The sequence below is a fragment of the Symphodus melops genome (genome assembly GCF_947650265.1).
Source record: "Symphodus melops genome assembly, chromosome: 17".
Taxonomy (NCBI): Eukaryota; Metazoa; Chordata; class Actinopteri; order Labriformes; family Labridae; genus Symphodus; species Symphodus melops.
In genome coordinates, this window is record NC_136707.1 from 8,017,937 (window position 1) to 8,038,252 (window position 20,316).

The 20,316-nt window shown below is 41.7% G+C and overlaps 4 protein-coding genes across 5 annotated transcripts in view; all 4 read right to left on the reverse strand.

The window, feature by feature from the left end:
• The window catches only part of itgb3a (integrin beta 3a), a 32,871-nt gene extending 28,941 nt beyond the window's left edge, over positions 1–3,930 (reverse strand). Inside the window, exons 1-2 of the mRNA XM_079366196.1 lie at positions 3,617–3,930; positions 934–1,084 (exon numbers count right to left, since the gene is read on the reverse strand). The gene's annotated coding sequence lies outside the window, so the exon portion shown is untranslated. The remainder of the gene's footprint in view (positions 1–933; positions 1,085–3,616) is intronic.
• Positions 3,931–4,183: 253 nt separating this feature from the next.
• On the reverse strand, positions 4,184–5,879 carry tcap (titin-cap (telethonin)). The gene is made up of 2 exons (XM_079366212.1): positions 5,556–5,879; positions 4,184–5,461 (listed from the first exon to the last, which is right to left on the reverse strand). Exons 1-2 carry the CDS (start codon positions 5,705–5,707, stop codon positions 5,071–5,073), a joined length of 543 nt encoding a protein of 180 aa, XP_079222338.1. The 5' UTR covers positions 5,708–5,879; the 3' UTR covers positions 4,184–5,070.
• Positions 5,880–8,137: 2,258 nt separating this feature from the next.
• On the reverse strand, positions 8,138–11,269 carry LOC306838791 (melanoregulin). 2 transcript variants are annotated; one of them, XM_079367156.1, is made up of 6 exons: positions 10,613–11,269; positions 10,373–10,461; positions 10,095–10,257; positions 9,672–9,762; positions 9,420–9,583; positions 8,138–8,995 (listed from the first exon to the last, which is right to left on the reverse strand). In XM_079367156.1, the coding sequence occupies exons 2-6, from the start codon at positions 10,459–10,461 to the stop codon at positions 8,780–8,782; spliced, it is 723 nt and encodes a 240-aa protein (XP_079223282.1). In that variant the 5' UTR covers positions 10,613–11,269; the 3' UTR covers positions 8,138–8,779. The 2 variants fall into 2 exon arrangements, with proteins under 2 accessions (XP_079223282.1, XP_079223281.1); XM_079367155.1 differs by having other exon boundaries at positions 10,373–10,472.
• Positions 11,270–11,387: 118 nt separating this feature from the next.
• Positions 11,388–19,827, reverse strand: stard3 (StAR related lipid transfer domain containing 3). The gene is made up of 15 exons (XM_079367154.1): positions 19,682–19,827; positions 18,524–18,777; positions 18,366–18,443; positions 18,125–18,202; positions 17,981–18,034; positions 17,638–17,755; positions 17,455–17,556; positions 17,293–17,348; positions 17,108–17,200; positions 15,820–15,882; positions 14,492–14,587; positions 14,328–14,407; positions 14,115–14,219; positions 13,883–13,976; positions 11,388–13,187 (listed from the first exon to the last, which is right to left on the reverse strand). The coding sequence occupies exons 2-15, from the start codon at positions 18,734–18,736 to the stop codon at positions 13,065–13,067; spliced, it is 1,353 nt and encodes a 450-aa protein (XP_079223280.1). The 5' UTR covers positions 18,737–18,777; positions 19,682–19,827; the 3' UTR covers positions 11,388–13,064.
• Between the last annotated feature and the right edge of the window lie 489 nt (positions 19,828–20,316).

Genomic DNA, 20,316 nt, shown 5'->3' on the forward strand with positions numbered 1-20,316 from the left:
ACGCTGCATGGCTTCTGCACGAGACTTCAACCCGAGAAAACCAACATCTCCACTGACACACAGGTGATCACAGCTCCTCTCTGTGCATCACATTACACATGATAACTCATGAATGAAGGTGAAGAGATTTACTGTTGAATAAACTACAAAATCAAATCCACATTGGTCTATTTGAAAATAAATGAATAGCACTCTGTATAAAGTCATTACCTGCTGCCAAGCTTACACCAGATTTTTATTTGGAAATGAAGAGCAAACCAATTGCAATTATATTCATAAAAGCTTTGATTTGTGAATCAGTTTCAAAAAAAGAAAAGAAAAGAAATACACGATACTGATCAGTTTCCTATTGGAGGACATTGATCATCCTTCTTAAAAAAGCTTATTCTTTCATTTAAGGGCCTCACCATCTTTCACCAACCTACAATGCTGTTTTGAATCGTCCCCATAAAACCCAACTGAAGCCCGGTCCCACCTTAAAACATGTGACTCCACCGACCCATGACAAATGGGTAGTGACTCTCTGCGAAACTAGGTTAAGGACTGTGATGCGAGTCATCCTTGATCATCAGATTGTTAATGATCCACAGAGGCTTACGTTTCCGGCTATGTCCACCAGAAAGTTCAGAGCTGAAGAAGCCTTTACGGCGGAGAGACGAAACCTCTTCAAGATCTTCAACCAGCTTCGAACGTTCTTGAAGTGATTCCACTCTCCGTTAAAAGTGTCAAAATGAAACAAAAACTTGCAAGAGGATCGAAGTAAACTACTTTGAAGACATAACTCTTGAGATTCAATTACCATCTATCTGTTGAGTTCACACTTTAATGAAGTACTAAACCCTGTCATTGATGTATGTTCACTGTATGATCACTCCTTTGTACCACACTGATTTAAAAAAGAGAGACATTATTTTGTGTCTTGTGTAATCAAACCTTCTGTCCCTCATCCTAAAACCGCCAAGCACCACTGGGATCGCGGGAGTCGACGTCGCTCCTGCAGCAGGAAAATCCAACCACACAGCAGCTCCCATCCAACCGCCCATTCACACGGTCTGCTCCTGTGGTGACATACGTGGGCACCCTCCTAGGCAGGGTGACAAAAAAGAGGTGTCAACAGCCAGCTTCACAGTAATCATGATGAGAAGAGAGCTGATATGATTGGGGATGCTGCCATCGTACCGTCGATTGTGAATGAGTGACGAGTTCGTTAGAAGCTTATGTCGGGTTTTTTTTGATCCCACTGAGAACGCGTGTTGTTTAGGCGAAGAAGAGCGAGTGATTATTGGGCGACTTCAGGGAAAGAAAATAATGGTGGTTTCTAACCCCCTGTCAAGGATCAGGATTTCAAACGTATGATAACTTAATACAATATGTTGATTTAAAATAAATGAAGCAGACAGGTTAATTTGAGATTGTGGAAGGTAATGGCCAACAAACACTTTGACTGTGTTAATCCTGTATTACACAAATTATCCAGCAGGGAGCAGCAACAGATATTCAATGGGATGTGAAACCACACCACAGCAAAGCTGTACAAAAAAATCGCATACAAGAAAGTAAGATGCATTTCTGTGTTGACAAGTATTCGCATACACTCTGCATGTTCTGGTGTTAACGTAAAGGCCACGACATAGCCCTGTACGAGGAGGACTCCACAGAGGATCTATTGCTGTGTAACACTGTGTGACCTGGTCTTTAAATACACTGTGATGAGTGCTCACAAGGATAAGAGGAGGCACACTCCTCCTCCCCTGCAAGTGATGATAACACAAAATACAATTGCATACATCTGCAAATTAGAATTCAATATTTTTGGAGGAAAAAAAAAAAAAAGGAATCAGCCAGGTTTTTTCTGTTTTTTTTGGGGGGGGTTTTACGCAGATAGAGGAATGTGTTGAGTTAATGGTTGAGTTGGTTTTGCATTCACTTGCTAGCAGAGGCAGCAAGGCTGAGTTTGCCAAATTGAATAATACAGCAAGCACATGTCACTTGGACAGCTGGGGCATAGGAAAGAATTTCACTGTCAATTTACTGGATTTGTCTATGACAGCAACACACGTCATCTGAGTTCCCACATTCTTTGGCATCCAATTGGAAATAGTTTCAGGGTTTTGGAAGTTCATTTGGAAAGTGTATAGTGCTGTGACAGAGCAGGGGAGGGGAGCACTGGAGCTTAGCAGCAGCAGCGCGGGTAGGAATGTTAAAGATAGGCAAGTGAAGGCAGCACAGCCAAATCTTTGATAAACATAAAGGATTAAAAGCTCTCTTGTGAAGAGCGTGCCAATATGGCTGTCTCCTCTGTCTCCAGGGTTAATGGCAATGTTTACCAAGCTATTAATATCAAACCACCACACGCCGCCTGCCATAGAGACACAAGTGAGAGTGATGAGGAAGAGAAAGAGAGGAACAGTGGGTCAGAGGGGTTAAAGAGACAAACACATCCACCAGAGGAATGAGATCAAAGATGTGTGGCTATCATGAAGTTCAGCTAGCCTGGCAGATTGTGTGTGTAATTATGCCTCCTTTTTTTTTTCTTAATGTTCTTCATTTAAGTCAGAAGCATTTTACTCTCTCTCTCTTTCGGATGGTGTTTTTCACTTTTTTTCCAACTTTGACATAAACATTTATCATCACATTGCACTGATAAAGTGGCAAACCCTTGTTATTGCAGTAATTTATCACGTTTGTATCTCATTTGCTCTGTCAACAACTCACTAACCTCAGGAAGCAATGAAGTCTAATCTAATCCATTCGTCACACGGTGATGAACCTGCCTCCGGATAGAAGACAGTGTTAATACTCATAGCGCTTTCCTTGCAGCTTGACTCAGCAGTAAGGCAACTACCAGGTTAGAATACTTACAGTGTGCATTATTAATTCCCCCTCAGGTTTGTTATACAGACCGTACAGCACAGCACAATGAAATTGTGATGTGGGCTGGATTGTTTAACAGAGGCTACAGATTGTTGATCACAGAAATGTTAAATAATTTTACTACCAAATCAAGAACAATTAACTCCATGTTCATCAAAATAAATGCATACACAAAGTGCTCAACAATCATACACATCATGCTCCTCACTTGGACTGCTGCATAGGCTACCTGTAATGTCATACTCACAGGCTCTCTGTGTGTGCTCTATTGTCATAGCCTTGGTTTGTAATTGTATACTGTGTCTACCCTTTTTTTTGTTCATATCTATTTCTCCTGTTTTGTGGTCAGCTAAGTGGGTCGGAGTTGTACTTGATTTTCTTGTTAGATTATGAGTATTTCTTATTTTCCATTTCATGTGGTGTGGATGCTGAAGCAATTTACAGCTTATTTCTTTCTTTATCTTTACCAGTTGTTGTGTTAATTTTCGTTTGTTTTGTAAATAAATATATAGTATTATGATTAATTATACTTACATCGGTTTGGCAGCATTTATATTTGCTTACACGTGCTTTTCTTAAAACCATTGTTACCCTTTGTGGGTCTCCCTGACCTTAAATTAAAAGCTGAAAGTTGTTCGCTGTCGGCATGAACAACATTAGCACAACTACAGGTGATAGCAGGTGCCTGCTAGCGGTGGTTAAAGGACAGAAGATTCAAGTTTTGATCACTGATGTAATTTACAGATTGAATGCAGCTCCTCTTCCTCAGCTCGTGTCCTTCATGTGGGCTCACACGACGTCCTCGCCAGTTCACAACCTCACTGATCGCAGTGATAATCTTCTTCAGATAACCTCCATCTTGTCACAACAAAAGCTAACAGTTCCCGAATCAGCTGATTATCCCCAATCAATTCTGCAAAACGATCCTCCCTTCGTTGTGACACCCAGACCAGTGACTTTTAGAGTTACGTTTATTTTACCCACTACACATTTGACAAAACTGGCAACACAAACCGCAAAGGTCAAAGGTCATCACCAAAGCCTGTAACCTACTAGGAAGTAGTTTTATCGTTTATTTTTCTGTATATTTAAACATGCCAGATCTAAGTCTTTAAGAGTATGTTCTACAGTTTCTATTCTATTAAAATGTATTTAGTTTAAAAAAAAACACATTGGTGGTGACCATAGACTTTAAGACTTCCTGCCATTGCCACCAAAAACAAGCTTGTTCCATCAACCAATTTCCTTTCCTCAATAAATTTAATCTGAAAATGAATGTTGTAGGTACAAGAAACATTTGACAGAGGAGTGAAGAGCAGCTCAGTTTTTATTTGTGAAATCATCTAGGAAAAATATACATAATAGCACACAAATTCTGCTTATTTGTATCCTCAGCTAATACAGAATTTGTTCCTTAAACAGATGTATTTATAAATATAAAAGCTGCCACTTAACCAGGCAGATAAGTTAATACTCAATAGAAAACAGCTTATTAGCTTCCTAAGTCCTCTTTGATGAGAAGTGCCAGCTGACACACACACACACGTACACACAGGCACACACAACCACTTATATACAGTTGCAGTGTGAGAACATGCCAGAGCATTCTGTACTCCTCACAAAGATCAGAGTCAGTGGAGCTGATTGTTCCTCAATCCCTGATAACTCACTCTGATCGTCTCTCTTTCTTTCCACCCTTCTTCAATTTAAAGATCATTTTCTCTCTGTCACTTTCTGTGTCATTGCAAACAGCGACCATCTTTTACAGGTATAATCCATCAAACGGATTACCTCATGATAACTTTCACTTACTTTAGAAGGATATTTGCACTTATAATTTTATGCAGCATAATTGTTCAGATATGTTGAGAACAGCTGGCCAGCACAGACAGATATCGGTCTATTGCACAGCTGAGAATGCATACCCTGCTTCTCTATCATAATACAAATGGCTTAAAGCTGACCCCCAGAGCCATCAGTGACAAAGTGTGACATTTACATGGTTGCTGTGCTCACCAAAAAACAAACATGCCTAAAACAAACCTAACATTTTTTATGTTTTCATCATGTCAACAGAGATAGATCTATATACACTTTGTCATAATCTTTTGGAAACACTGATTTATGACTATCCTTTTCCAGCTGTCATCCTTCTTGTCTCCTCATGCCCTCTTCCTCTTTTGGTCCTTTTGTTTTTCACCCTCTCTGGGCCTCCTGGGATACTGAGCGACCCAGAGCTCTGGCTTCTTTGGCAAACTCCATGCGTGTTGGCTTGACCGGAGGCAGGTCTCTGGTGATCTCGTCCACGGTCCTCTTGCTGGGACAGACTCCGTCTGGGACGGGGAAAGGCTGCAGGTCCTCCTCTGTGTGTGGTGCTCCACGTCCAAGCCTGATACCAAGCTCTGCAGGGGTGAAGATGGGCAGAGGGAGGGTGTTTCTCTTTGGGAGCAGCTGGTGCTCTCTCACGCCTCTTTCCACAGTGCCCACTCTGAAGACACCAGAGGGGCAGGTCTGCTTCAGCACCCGGGCCTGCCATTGCCTGGACAGAGTCTCCCTTCGAGATGTGTCGTTAAAATTCATTGTCTGCCTGCAGACATCAGAAAAAAAGTTAGAAACTCAGAGATTTATATGACACATTAAGGAAGCGGAAATATTTTTGCGGTAGGTTAGTGAGCTCTCACCTTTCTTCAGGTTGAGTCTTGAGACAGACACTATGCCAGTCAGCGCTGAAGCTCTCCCTTTGAGCCTTGTTCTCCTCCCGTACGCTGCAGCTCAGCTTCGCTCCCACCATCACGCCGCTGCGCTTCTCCAGGACAGTACAGATGGGAATCATATCTGCTGTGGTGAGGTCTGTCTCAGGTAAATCACCTCTGATCGGTCTTGTTGATCAGCCTTAAGGTCTGCGAGTGTTCCTGTGATGAGGCTGTGAGTTTGAAGAAGCAGTGATGCTCTAGCTGGCACTCTCTCTTACTCTTTTTTGCGCTGCCTATGCCTGCGCTTGGATCTGTCCACAGCTTTTATAGCTGTTCTGTTGCTATTTCTGATCCATGTTGTCACTCTACAATCAGTGTGTGCTGACATCTGACACCAAGTTCTCTGTGTCTCTTTCTGGAGAGCTGGAAGCCACTCTGAGGAGAGGTGGAGAGTTATTGGGTGGAAAATCCCCTGATTCTCAAACTGTATGCCAGGTCACCTCCCTTCACATCACTTTCCTCTTCAGCTAGGATTAAAGTATTTTAGAGATGAAAGTATGTTTTGTGATTACATAAACACATAGACATACAACAGCTTTAGGCTAAGACACAATCTTAATACTGATAGTGTTGAGAGCAGAGAGAGGCATCCTGCTAAGATGTGAAGCTAACAATGACACAAGTGTTTCATAAACATACGATATTTCAGGCATGTAGATGGAAATAAAGGTGACAAGCTACAGAACTTTATGGAGTATCACAATGAATTTAAATCTTGATTCAGTTCAGAAGGAGTTTATATAACAGCCCAGCCTTGTGAAAACATCAAACCCCCTCATTAGATGCCATTACAGCGCTCTGCCTCAGTGAGAGCTGCATCCCCAGTGATTCATTATCTCGGTGACAGAGCGCCACGCAGGCCATAATCAACTCTGGTTACAGGCTGAGAAACACACCGCACACACACTACACGGACTCACCTCAGACAGGTGTGAGGTTACCACCAGTTCCTGGTCTGACTCATTCGTCCACATCAGGAAGTGGCATCAGCATATACCGAAATCAGATATGACACACGGAATATAAAGTTCCATGCTACTTATGACACGGAGCTGGAGAATTCACGCTGTCTTCAAATGTGTTTATTATTAGTTTCACGTGTGCTAAATCTGTGCCAAATAATGATGCGTATCATTGCTGATATTTATTAAAGCTAACTAATTCAGTTCATTTCCATTGACTACCCTGTATTTTTCATGTAACATCTAAATGCTATTTTCTGTCGCACTTGAAGTAAATTCTTTTTCCGCAGAATGACATTGTAGAGAAAACAAAGGGAGAACACTGCAGGCGTCTTTGAGGTCATGTGTTCACTCATGTTATTATGGCATTGCAAACATGACATAATATTAAGTAATAGTCTAGTAGGTTGGGGCGCAGATAGCCTAGCGGTTAGTTGGGCCCCATGTGTAAAGGCTATGTACGAGACAGCCGAGTTCAAGTCTACTACCAAGTGTCCACTCAAATAAAAGAAAAAATCTCAGAAATAAATCTTAGAAGAAGAAAAAATGAAGAACCCTACTAAGTCAATATAAAACGTCCCTCACAGTTGAGATTATTCTTTGAATTGATTGAATCAGAGCCATCACACAATAACGTTGTAAGGCTACACAAAGTTACTCTGATTTGTAGTTTTTTGTTATTTATCACCCTAAACAACAAGAGGACATGAGGGATAAGGTTGGCTCTGTGACAACCCCGTCCATCCACCTGTACTGAGCACAGCCTGGCCAGGAAGAACTATTGCGCAACAATCCTGCCACAGCTGCTGGGAAGTAACATTAAATGAGCTGTCACCAAGAAATGGACTGAGAGTGGGAGGGAGACTGTAGGACGTAGCCTGGGCCTGTCTCTGGATGGTAAATATGGCAAAATATTATGATTCTTATAGCAACTTATAGTCAGCCTTTTTTTTCTTGCAAGGCAGGAATGGATTTAGCAGGGCAGATATAGTAGCCTCCTACACAGGTCACCTTGACACTAAGTACATGCTAATGAGAAAGTGACTATTGATTCCTGACTGCAGTCTTAACTTGATAATAAACTATGTTGCAACCACTGAGTTAAGTGCAACCAGAAATGTGTCTGTGTTTATGCCAGGTGCCATGTTTAAACACGTGCCCTTTTACATAAGAGTATCAAAAACAACAACAAACAGCTGACCACTGACACACCATCCACACCAGATCCATCTTCAAACCGGGTCTGGTCCCAGCGGGACGATCAGACACCAGACAGACAGCACCAGGCAAGGATTTGCAGATCAGAGTGTGAGCCAGGCACGGGTCCACAGCCGGCATGGCCACATGACAGAAAACACATCAGCCAGCAGCAGCCTTATATTTCACATTTTGTCACATTTTCAGTGGAGTCACTGAACCAATTCTCACTCAACAGTGAATTTTTTTTTTTAGTTCAGGATTATAGAAAGTTGTGCAATTTCTTTTTACTCTTTGTTGTTTGAATGTTTTTAGTTACTCAGAAGTTATTTTTACCCAAACATGTGACACTTTACTCTCAACAGTCTGTAGGCTTTATTTCATCCTCAACTGGACCCCACAACACATACTCGTACATAACCTCAGTCTTACAAAGAAAGTCAAGTTCAACATACAGCACCCACTACATTGCTTTTCCATCAACTATATCCTTTAAATCCAAATGCAGACTTTAGTAAAGTACATGTGCACACACACGTGCGTATGAAAAACTGACAACAGATTACTGAGCTATTTCTTCAGTGTTTTTATGGTCATGTGATTGAACCAAATGCATGCTGATCATCACAGGACAAATTATAAAAGGCTCTGCTCAAAGGAACATCACTACCCTAGAGGTTAACAACAGCTGAACAATGATTAGGGTAAGAATTTGGTAAATATTGTTTAGACAGAAATAAAAGGCCTTAGATAGAGAACATCTTTAAAAATGTTGACCTGAGGATCTGCTGAGCACTTTTAGATTTTAGATAGAAAGGGGAAAGAGGAAGAATAAGTCAGCTTTAAACATCCCAAAAGCATGAGCAAATATAAATGGGAAACTGACACTTAAGGATAAGAGCTATGCCAATCTGCCAATCTATCTGTCACGGTGTCTAAGGTTGATAACTACTGCCCCCTGTTTGTGTCCATTATAACTGCATCCTGTAAATCTTAGGATCTGTCACTAAAGTTTCCATCCTCTTTTTCGCTCTGATCCTCATCATCTTCATCATCTCGTCCGTTCATGGCTTGTTCTACTCTGGCCAGCAGCAGTGGCAGGTTTATGGAAAGGCCAGGGATCTCCTCGTCAGAATCATCCTTTGGAGGATAGAAGCGCTTTGCCTTTGCCAGAAAATCTTCAGCAATGTCTAGGTATATGAGGCGGTCCTGTGAAGAGGTACAGAAGGAAAGGATGTTGAAGCATTAAATTTACTGTTGTGACTTTGTCCAATATTATCCTATATGCTGGGTTTTTGTCTTCTGCTGTCTTTCAAATTTCCCCTTTAGATATGATCTGACGATATGTGATCTGAATCTCTCATAATTATTGCAAACTGCAGAGATGATCACAATCCACAACATTTAATGTAATCTAAATGGGGGATCTACATAAGAGGCCCTAATCCTTCACTTCTAATCTACAGATCAATCTTAAAATATATTAAGCTGGTTTAAGGTGGGAATTATATTGCAGTGAATTGTACCAAAACAACTTGACAAGACGGCTGAAAGGAGTTCAAGAGGGAACCTTAATTGTCACTTTGACTATTAAGAGTTCAGAATTCGTTTGAGCTCAAACCCCGGCTCTCACCAGGATGAAGAGATATCTCTGTGGCGGTGGCTCTCTGCTGCTGAAGACAGAGCTCTCAGTATGAAGTGCCTGAAGCATGGCACGTGCTGCAGGAGCGTTACGCATGCGGTCATGTGAGGCTCCAGCAGACACTGTCAGCAGGGAGTCTGCCTCCGCCATGAAACCTGGACAACAAGGCAACTATTAGAACGTATGCCGTTTGTATTTCAAAGTGACCGTTTATCTCCCACATCCTAGGTGTCCATGTGTTACCTAAATTCTCCAAGAGTATCTTCCATTTGTCTCGGACTTCTCGACGAGTATCTCTCATGGCCTCGATGTCCACACTCAGACGGCGATAGCCCTAAACAAGACAACAACAACAACAACAACAAAAATACTTAACAAAAATTAAAAACAAGGATTTCAGCCAGGGGTTAAGGTAGAGGCTGATCTGCTTTAGTTACTCTCTTTTTACCTGATCATTCCATCAGCCTGTTGTCCTGTTGATTTATAGTTGTTGGAATGACTGATCATGATAATGAAGAACTTAATCAACACTTTTCCATTTCCACTTCATACCATCATTCTTTGCACCAGCTTGCATCACCAGGAGTTCCCGACATTGCTTTGCAAGTTGTCTTAAAATGTAATCAATAACTTTAGATGAACTTCAAGCTGTTTTTAAATACACACCGTTGATCCCATGCGGGTCTTGTTCCTGGCCTGCAGCAGGCCGTGAAGGGCGCGGTCATCTTCTCTCTCCGAGTGGCTGGGGTCTCCTGGCGTACTCCACAAGTTGGTCTCCTCATCCCGTCGCTTCTGGACCTCACGGTTAAAATACTCCAAAGGATCCTGACTGTGTGGTAAGCCATCACACACAGACGCACAGTTAACTCACAAGAAAACGTAGAAAACACACTCATGGACATTTAGTTGCATTATGTAATAATTGTAGACGTATGTGTTCTTACGGTACTAAAGGTTGCTTTTCATCGTCCTCGTCATCGTCATCAGCAGCAGCACAGCAACAGCAGCAGAACCTCTTCAGAGCTGAACCCATCTGTTCAGAGTCTGCAGGTCGTGAGTATATTCACAAAGGCAGATAATCCAGAAAGAAATTCTTTAAAAAAAAATTACAAAAAGCAAGTCACTGACTCCCCCTGTCGAACTAATTTCATCTTCCCATCATTCAGGACACCACCGCTTCTCACGTAAGTAGACGTCTGGCACAAACTTCACATCCAGTGAAAGTTTGTTCTCCAGATAACAAGCAGAGACAGTCTGTCCTGGTGAAGTTCAGGCAGGCAGCGGCCCGAGGAATCTCACCAGCTGCAAATCAAGGAAAGTGAGAGGAGTGAGAAGCTTGCTTGCACACAAATATTGCACACACTCAGAAGACAGTCACATCACAATCATGTGAGCAGCCCCAGCATTGTGTTTAGCCTTGGGGACATTGAATAACCTCTTCAACAGTAGGTCTAATTACACAATGAAGAGCCAATGTATGCCTGCCTCCCTGGGCCAATTATTTTCCTTGTATGCTTTTATTAAAATTACTTCAACATAAGTCGGCGTCGTGAACGTCGATGTTATGGAATAATAACGTCTGATGTGGAGGAGGACTCAGCCACTTAGAGAAGGCCGAGTTCTGGACACATGTGTTGGGCCTTTTTCATTTACAGTAAGGCTATCACATGTGACATAAGCACTGGTCACAGGGTGTGCATGTTCACGTCGAATACACTCCCATGACACAACGCTGGGAAATACTTGGTGGTTAAAAAAAAACAAAAAACAAAAAACAGACTGTGATTGCTTGTTGTGTTCGAGTGATTATATTATCTGCTAAGGCAGCTGGAGAGGGTTCAAAAAAGAAACGCATGAAACGTAATACAGAGCACCACCAGAAAAAGGATCTGATGACACATACATGCAGGATCAAATAAATCGAAGCACAGATTTATATGAACACATGTTGGAACACTGTTATACGTTTATATATTTTATTAGACATAAGACACTGGTTAAGAGTCCCAAAGTGTTGCGCAGTAGTCCTGTGTGTGACGGCTTGAAATGAGCTGAATTGGAAAATGTTCTTCAGATATATACATTCAAACATTTTCATGAAGAAGAACAGAAAATGAATCCTAACAAGCAGGTTCTGTCTGAATTCAGTATTGATTAAACAGCATAAAGCGAACATGTATCCATGATATAAAGGCACAATATTGTTCTCGTGAAAGACCTTCATTTGACATTCCCTCCTTACAGTATGAAGCTTAAAATCAAAACCATGTCATATTTCTAACAGTGAGGACTCCACAGGAAGGAATCATTAACAGTTATCTAACAGTGATCGCAGGAAGTCAAACTCCTCACTGCCATGTCATGAGTGAGATGTGATAAGGGATCACTGCCTGTATTCCTCCCCGGGAAGGAAAGCTCCTTCAAAGTGTCAACTATTCAAATGTCTCGTTTCTTAAGACTCAAAGCACGTGGAAAGTGACTCCCTGTGGATCAACACAGCAGAATCAACCCCAAGCCTTCTGTAAAGCTTTATTACAAACACAACGATAAATAGGTTGTTTTGTTTTTCTCTGAGGTGCAGATTTTGAAAAAGAATTAAAGTGTTCCGACTATAAGCAACATTTTAAACAATTTAAAAACAACTTAATGATGTATAATTCCAGAAATGGTAGAAAAACCGCAGAAGATATTTCAGCGCCAGGGGGGGACTTGAGAACTACAGTTAAAGAAAGCTCTGTCATCAGTAAATCAGTTCTGCTTTTTTAACACAAGGACACTTGAGGTTATTGGCATTAGTGGTTATACAGTATCCTCTTTTATGAAGAGGATGATCAAATGCCTAAGCCGAGCTTGAAAATTCATTTGCAACACAAGACTGAAATCTTCGTTTGAACTCGTTTTTTTTGATCCCATGCAAAAACACAAACCCGATTAAAACCTCTCGGCACGTTTGGAACATGTTAGCCCCCACACATCTTTGCAGCCAGGCTTTCACTGTTTGGATCAGTGGTGTCACAAACCACTGGTGATCACAGCATGTAATTAAAAGGAGCGCAAACTGTGTGAAATGGACTTTTACTCATTCAGATAAAGTGTTTGTGGAAAAATGGCTGTGACGTGTGAAGTTGTTTAAGAGCAGGTGCAAAAAAGGCAGATTTAAGAAAAAAAAGAAGAAAAAAAAACGACTAAAAAAAGCATACAAAAAAAACAAACTCCCGAAAGAACAAAAGCAGAGAATAAAAAGGTGTACAAAGAATGTGTTAACGTAAGGCTCAGAGAGGCTGTTTCTGTAGAGAGAATCACTTCGTTCATGTTTTCTCCTTTCAGTCATGTCTACCCAGCAAAGAATGGGCCGACAGGATCAGGATATACTGTTCTCATTGCATGCTGAGGGATACAGCAAAAACAACCACAGGTCCACGAAGAATCAAAAATCGTCTCTGAAAATTCAAAACTGCTCCTCTTCTTCTGTGACTGAAATGTGCTAAACGTACGGTCACAAGTCTCTCATGTGTGGAATAAAATGTAGTCCTCTTAGCTACAGTTAGCTCATCGCTCCAGGTTAGAAACATCAGATCCTGCTACACCCTGTTCAGGGTTTATATAAAAAGGAAACCAATCTGGACATCCTTCCTGTCAAATGTGGTGGTGGGAGCGGAGGGAAGGCCGCAGATCAGAGATTCGTTGGCGCAAATGAGTCATGAATTCAAACATGGTGGCAGCCAGACTCTGGTGGATGAGGTAGCGAGGAAGTCGTCCCTGACAAGACACAAGAAGGGAGTGTTAATTGTCTTTTCTACGTTTTTCACCACGTTTCATTTTAAGCAGCATGGCTGAACTTCCTGAATGAAAGAAGAAAAAAAAAAAAAAAAAAGTAAAGTATCCGTCTGTCTGTCTGTCGAGAGAGCAAAGTCTTTCTGTCAGTCAACCACACAAAACAGCAAAACAAATAACCTGCTAAGAAATCATTAACAGACTAAGAGGAAGTTCTCAATCAGGTCAGTAATCTGTGGAGATATTCTCAGGTCAACGTTTCCCATCAGACTTAGTTTGACTTGCTAAAGCTAACATTAGCATGCTAAAACATAAGCAGGTAGGGAACTTGGTATATATGTTGTAACTTCCTAGCATCGACGTTAATATTTCGCCTGAAGAACCAGCGAGCACATCTGCAGCCGAGCAGAGCTGTGAGGACGGCTACGTACTCGTACCCATGTCAACATATTTCTCAGGTTTCAAGTTCTTCTTCCTGACACGGTGTGCTCCAAGTCAAAGATCTATTCTTGTTTTACTTTGGATTCTAGTTTCATCACAGATTGAATCTTTATTTTTTCCACCCAGTTGTGCATCCGGCCTTTATGTACCTCAGCAAGATTCTTTGCGAATGAAACACCATCATGCTTTGCCCCCATTAACATAAAGACAATAACATATGGCTGTTTTTATCTTCTCACCTTCAAGTCCGTGTTGAGGACCCAGATGAAGGTGCAGATCGACGGGTTACTGATGGATTTAAGGACTATAAATCCTCCTGGACCGTTCTCTCCCCTGAGGTCGCCATGAAAGGACAGAAGAGGAGACAGAAAAGACAAAGAAAATAAAGAAACACGACTGAAAAATCAATAAAAATGTTTTAATCATTGACTGGATGAGTGACGAGGAGCCCAGCTACAGGCACAGACAGACCTGACATAGCGACCGCTTGGAGGTTTGGCGTCGTGGTCGGTTGCCATGCCAGCAGACAGGTAGCAGTCCCGTTTGCGTTCCACTCGCCGAACGTTAACGAAGTCTCTGAAGGAGGGAAAAGATCAAATCAGACGATCGATGTGTGCTCACTTAAAGTTACAGTCTAAGAGAGAAAGACGGAGGAAAAAATGAGAGACGAGAGTGTCTCTGTACCGGGCGGACACGACTCCTCCGGCTGCTCCAGCAGAGACGTCGTACGACACCAGAGTGTTGTCATCAACTCTTTGAAGGATCTGAAGAGGAGGAGGAGAGAACCGTTAGACTTTGGCACAACATCGCCCGAGCAACGAAGACGTTCAAAAAGAGAAGTTTGTCACCTGGCAGACGGAAACGGTTCTGTTCCACTGGACCATCTTCTCTGGCTGCAGGATCACTTCCTGATACACGAGCTCAGCTGAACACTGCATCAATGCCTAAAACAGAAACAAACAAGTTCAAGAAATGACATCGCGATAAGAGAAAGAACACAGTGTGATACTGTGGAGGAAAGGGAAAAAAAGAGGGAAGTTGTTTTTGTGGCAGTCTTGTTTTGAGCGTGTTGTTGACGTGATCTCTGGAGCTCTAAAAGCAAAAAAAAAAAGCAAAAAAAAGCAAAAAGCAGCACTTGTGTGATTACGATCATTGTCCTGCTGGAAAGTCCACAGTCATGTTTTCTCTTCAGCACGACACACTGAACCATTGTTTGCACAGATGTTACTGACAGTCCTTCAAGTCAGACGGTTCTTAAGTAACATTCCTGTCTTGTGTAACACGGCGGTCACGTACTGAAAGTGCAACACAGTGAATCACTATCATTGTAACGGCCGTGGCTCTGAACGTTGAGGTCAAGAGAGCGAAAAGAAAGGGAAGCCAAATCACGAAACTAAAGGCTGAGGATGCTTCTCAAAAGCCCATTTACATTTTCAGCCAACGTGAAGTGTAATCAGATATTTATTTACAGACTTTTATTATTCAATCCTTTCCGTTTGATGATCTTATCCTGGTCAGTTTTTATAAATCACCCTTCAATAATGTGACTTCACTATGACAGTAGAGTCCTCTGACCTTTCAGCCCGGCCACTGGGCTAGCGTCTTGACGTTAGCGTTTTGACGTTAGCGTCTTGACGTTAGCGTGAATCAAGGAGCCTGCAGTCCTGCCATCACTGACATAAGTCTGTGTGTCACACTGAGAGATTAACTCCTCAACACAACGAGCCTGTCTACGATAACATGAGGCTGTGTTGAATGAAAACAACAACACAAGTCAGAGCTGGGAAAAATCTGACGTCCCGAAACGCCCTCCGTTATAAAGCATCCTGTAAAAGACAGACTTCCTCTAAATACAGTTCTGAGAAATTCAGTTCTGAAAGATGGTTGCTTGGTTACGTTCTCTTGCTTCATTTTGTATTTGTCTTTTAGAGGATTTTAAAAGTGTTCTTAACGGTCTTTGAAAAGACGTTTTAAAGGATTGCGAACGCTGGTTCTGGTCAATCAATACCTCTCAATGAGTCCAAAAACATTGAATGAGACAGGAAACCTATAAATGTAACTGATCTGTGTGGACGTGTTAAACAGCCTCACATACGTATTGAAGAGAAATAAGTGCAGTGTTGGGAGTCCGGATGTTTTTAGTGAGACGCAGTCACAACACAGAGAGCTGCTGTACCTTGAGGATGAAAGTCTTTCCATGGAAGGGAATCTCCAGAGTGTACACGGAGTCTCCCATGTCCTGACATGAAACAAACACGCGGTTAGTGATGTGACGCTTTCGCTTTCACTTCAGAAGAAAAACAAAACTAAAGAGTCATTAAAGATCACAAACGTCTTCTTAACATAAAAGACAAAAAAAAAGTGCTTCCAAATGTTTGTTAGTTTAATCCCTGAGTGTTTTCTTAAGATCTTGTCAGATACTGTGGAGTCTCTATCCCCCTCTATAACAGACGTGTGTGTGTGTGTGTGTGTGTGTAATCATTAACTAAAGAACTGACATTTAATTTTAATACTTTACAATAAAGCAGTTGCCGTTGAAAACAGTTGGGGTTTGTTTTAGTGACTAGTTCTTTTTGTGCTAGTTTATTGACACGAGACACGGAAAACAAAAGCAGCGAGCTAAAATGAACAATTAGATTTAAGACAAGTTATAAAGTAAATATCCAAATAGATGGTTTTAAAAGTGTTTTAAATGTATTTAGAGGTTTACCTTTTCACTCTAACAAGTTAAGGACAAGTGTAGTGTGATCTTGAATAGAATGCCTTTATTGTCTTTATACAGCTGTATTTGGCTGCACCTTAAAGTGCACACCGTTTAAAAAAACAAAAAACACAAAAACAAGAGATGAAGATAAAAAAAGTTGAAGTTAGTTTAGAATTGAGTTCAGTTGAATTAAGAGTTCTTAAAGTTAGGAGAAAAAAAGAAACGTAAGAACTGATGTTTAAAGAATCTCATTTAGAAAGTTAAGAAAATAAATAAACACTTTTTTTTTTATGAATATCAAATCTTCTTAACATTTGTCTTAAGACTGAAGATAAGAAGAAACCAGCACTTTTTCCCCCCTCTTTCTCTTAAGAAGGTTTTGTGAATTCGGCCCCAGATGTTCTTCTAAGATGGGTGCAGTGAACAAGGTCAGTTTAGTGAGAAGATTTGACTTTGAGGAAGTATTGATCTGGTTCGTGCGTCTCACTGATAGCTCAGTCAATCTTTAAAGAACTAACATGGAAGATTCTGCTTTCCTCGTTACACTTTCAGGCAGACTTAGAAGCCAATCTGCTAAAATCCATCAACAACTTATTTGATATGACCCTTTATTGAGACATGGGGCCTCACTCTCCACAGACACCCTGCCTCGTAGTTCATATTCCTTTTAAATCATTAACTAAGTCATGGCTGCTGGTTTAGACGGCCAGCGAGAGGTACCAGACTGATTTATTGAAGTGAAACTGATTCACACACTCACGTTGTTTTTCTCAAACTTCCAGTTGTCCTCCTGTGCGAGGATCTGCTCTACCACAGACATCGCCTCGCGACCCTGTCGGACAAACTCCTTCTCCTGTAAGGAAGAGTCAGAGGAGGAAATGAAAACAAGTGTCGGGCGCCATGAGGCGAGGAGCAGCGCTGACTTGTCAGACTGACGCAAGGTACCTGAGCGGTGACGGCTCTGCGTCCGAGGCCTTCCTCGTCCAGATCCTCCTCCGAGCCTGCAGAGTTCAAAGACAACAGAGTCAGGAACAAACCGGCTGACGCACGCGCGGTGCTTGAGGCTAAGTGAGCGGAAGCAGATCTGTATAGACGAGCACACCTCACCTGCCATGGACTCAGGAGGAGAGTAGAACTGTCCGTCTGAAACAGCTCGGGGGTAGATCATGGGGGCTCGCTCGCAGGCTGCGTTCACCGCTGCTAGGTAGGCTGCGTTCACAAGAGAAAAGACGTGAACACTGATTTTTTTTTTTTTGGTCGAGTAGTTTTCCTGCGCTCTCTCTCTCTCACCTCTCTCATCGTCGGCCTCCTGAGTCAGAACCTTAAAGTCGAGGAACCAGGTCTCCAGCCAGGCCACCACAAAGGAAGTGATCGGAAGCACGTAGCCAAAGGCATTCTGGGAGAGGAGCTGAGGATAGAAACCATGACAACCTGGACTTTAAACACGGTTAGACTTCCAATGACGGATGAAGCAGACATAAGCAGCGTAGAGGGCTGTTAAATGTGAGTCATAGAAAAGCAACTAAACACAGAGAGGATACAGATTGTGAACATGTCAGAGGCGCTGCATAAAACACTGAGATCAAAAAGGCTCAGCCGCACACGCACAGCAAAAGGGTTAAGGTGCACTCACATTGGATACGATGACCTTCACAACGAGGAAGACGCTGGTCACCAGAGTGCTAATCTGTGGAGGAAGAAGGCTTATAAGGACGTCGATATGTGCTGGTTGTGATTTCGTTGTTGTGCGTCTTTTACTGTAAACGAGACCACTCACCGCAATAACCCACCAGTGCTTTAACCGAAAAGCAGCGTAGCCCACTTGTAGACAGAGGAAGCGAAACACAGCGAGGAGCTGAGACAAGGGGGAAGGGAGAGAAGAAGAAAAATGAGCGACGACACTGCAGACATGTCGACATCAGCTTCACTTTTCGCCGCTCTGACATTTGACCGACGTCTGCAGCTCAATCGCTCACTGTGACGCAGGTTACATGACAGATTTAGTTTGACCCGCTTACAAAGATGTCGAAGAAGGAAGACCGGTAGTTATAATGGACCACCTCCTTTTCTAAGCTGTCCCAGATTGAGCTGGAGATCTGCAGAACAGAGCACATCCGAGTCTTAGCCCTCAGCGAACACAACAATAAACATCACTTGTCTGTTAAACCCGACTCACGTTCAGCTCAATAATCCACAGAAGAGAGATGAAGAGGAGGTCGAATGTCACAAAGAGACAGAAGGTGCGGCGGACGTCAGAAATCACTTTTCGCTCTGCAGGTGGAACCAGAAGGTACGGGGACGGGAAAGACATGGACGTAGAGTAGGAAGCGTTCAAGGAGGCGATGGCAGGGAGGCTCCCCCCGAGCTCCCCATAATCTCCACCCGGCATTCCTGCTGTCGGACAGGAAACTCGCCCTGCAACAAGGAACACTAACTCTGTTTGTATAGACGCTCACTGCCCTTCTGCATTAACCTCAAAATGAAGGAAACATAGTTTAAACACTCAATGTGAAGAGAAAGTCTTAAGTCTCCTTCTATTTCTAATAAATGTAGAGCAGTGCAGAGAGACTTTGCTGCTTGATATTCTGACCCATGATGGACGACTTGATCTTTTATAATCCTCAGATTTCTGGGCTCAGTGAAGTTAAAAAATAGTCATTCAAAATAAAGAATATCCATCAATACATTTCAGCTCGACCCTTTTTTTAAAGGATGTTTTACTTTGACATCTGACTTCTTTTTTTTTTTTTTTTTTTTACCAAAAGGAAGAGAGAGTGTTTTTTTCCACTGGACTTTCGTTTACCCAGTGATTTTTTCTCAGTCAGCTTCAATCATCTCTTCAACTATTTGGACGAATTAGTACATTTAGTCATCCTGTACTGGATAAAAAAAACCCATTAAAACTAATCCATACAATGTGGATGCGGTCACCTCTAAATTTAAGGATTCACATTAAATTAATTTAAAAGTATCATGTAAACACGAGTCTCTCTTTCCTGCTAACAACACAAACTTTCTGAATTAGTGTTGTCTGGACAGGGATCGCTCGCAGACTTATCTGCATCTATGTTAAACCCGCCAGGATGGTTGTTTTATACCTCGCTTGCACTAACTTTGGTAAATATTTACAGTTCAGTAAAGAAACAGCTAATTTAACCAACTGACAGCTACTCTCGTTAGCTTGTCGGCTAACTTACCTCCGTTTACAAGCATTTTACTCTCATTTGCTGACTGTTACACATTAAGGAAATGTGATATATAGGCATAATGTATCAAAAACAGTAGCTACCACTATGAACAAGAAAACAATGCTTTCTTAAATGTGTTTTGTTACCTCAAAAGACTAACTTGTTTCACCGCATCATCGTCGTCTACCAAGACTTCCGGGCTGACTTTCCAAAGAGTAACTATCACTACAAGATGTTTCACTGCGACGTTCTATGGCAACTGCGCAGATCTTCATTTGTTCCGCAATTGACTTTTTATTTTGAAAGTATTTACGGGATGTCGTTCAATGATTATATGTCTGACATTATGATTGGTAAATTTTTGGTTTAACATGTGAAAACCAACCGGCGATAATTAAGACATGACTTTAAAAAGTAGACTACAGCGTCCTCTACAGTGCGAAGTGGCAATGCTTTGTGTTCCAATGATGATGAATTGAAGGCTCTAAATTCAATTCACATGATTTTAGACTCAAATTAAAATATAATTTCAACACAACTGGTACAGGACGTTCTTATACATTTATTATTTGAAGCCCCGTTATCTCATTTTCATTCAACAAAAATCATAACAATTTATTTAATTTTCACAGTATTTCAAAGTTTTGATAAATAAGAAATCCTAAATTCTCTTTCTTCCCAGAATCACACATCAATACATGTTTTTTTTTAGTTTACCGAGATAGACTTAACCCTAAATCTAACTAAAATGTGATGGCAAGACTTTTCATCTTCAAACGTG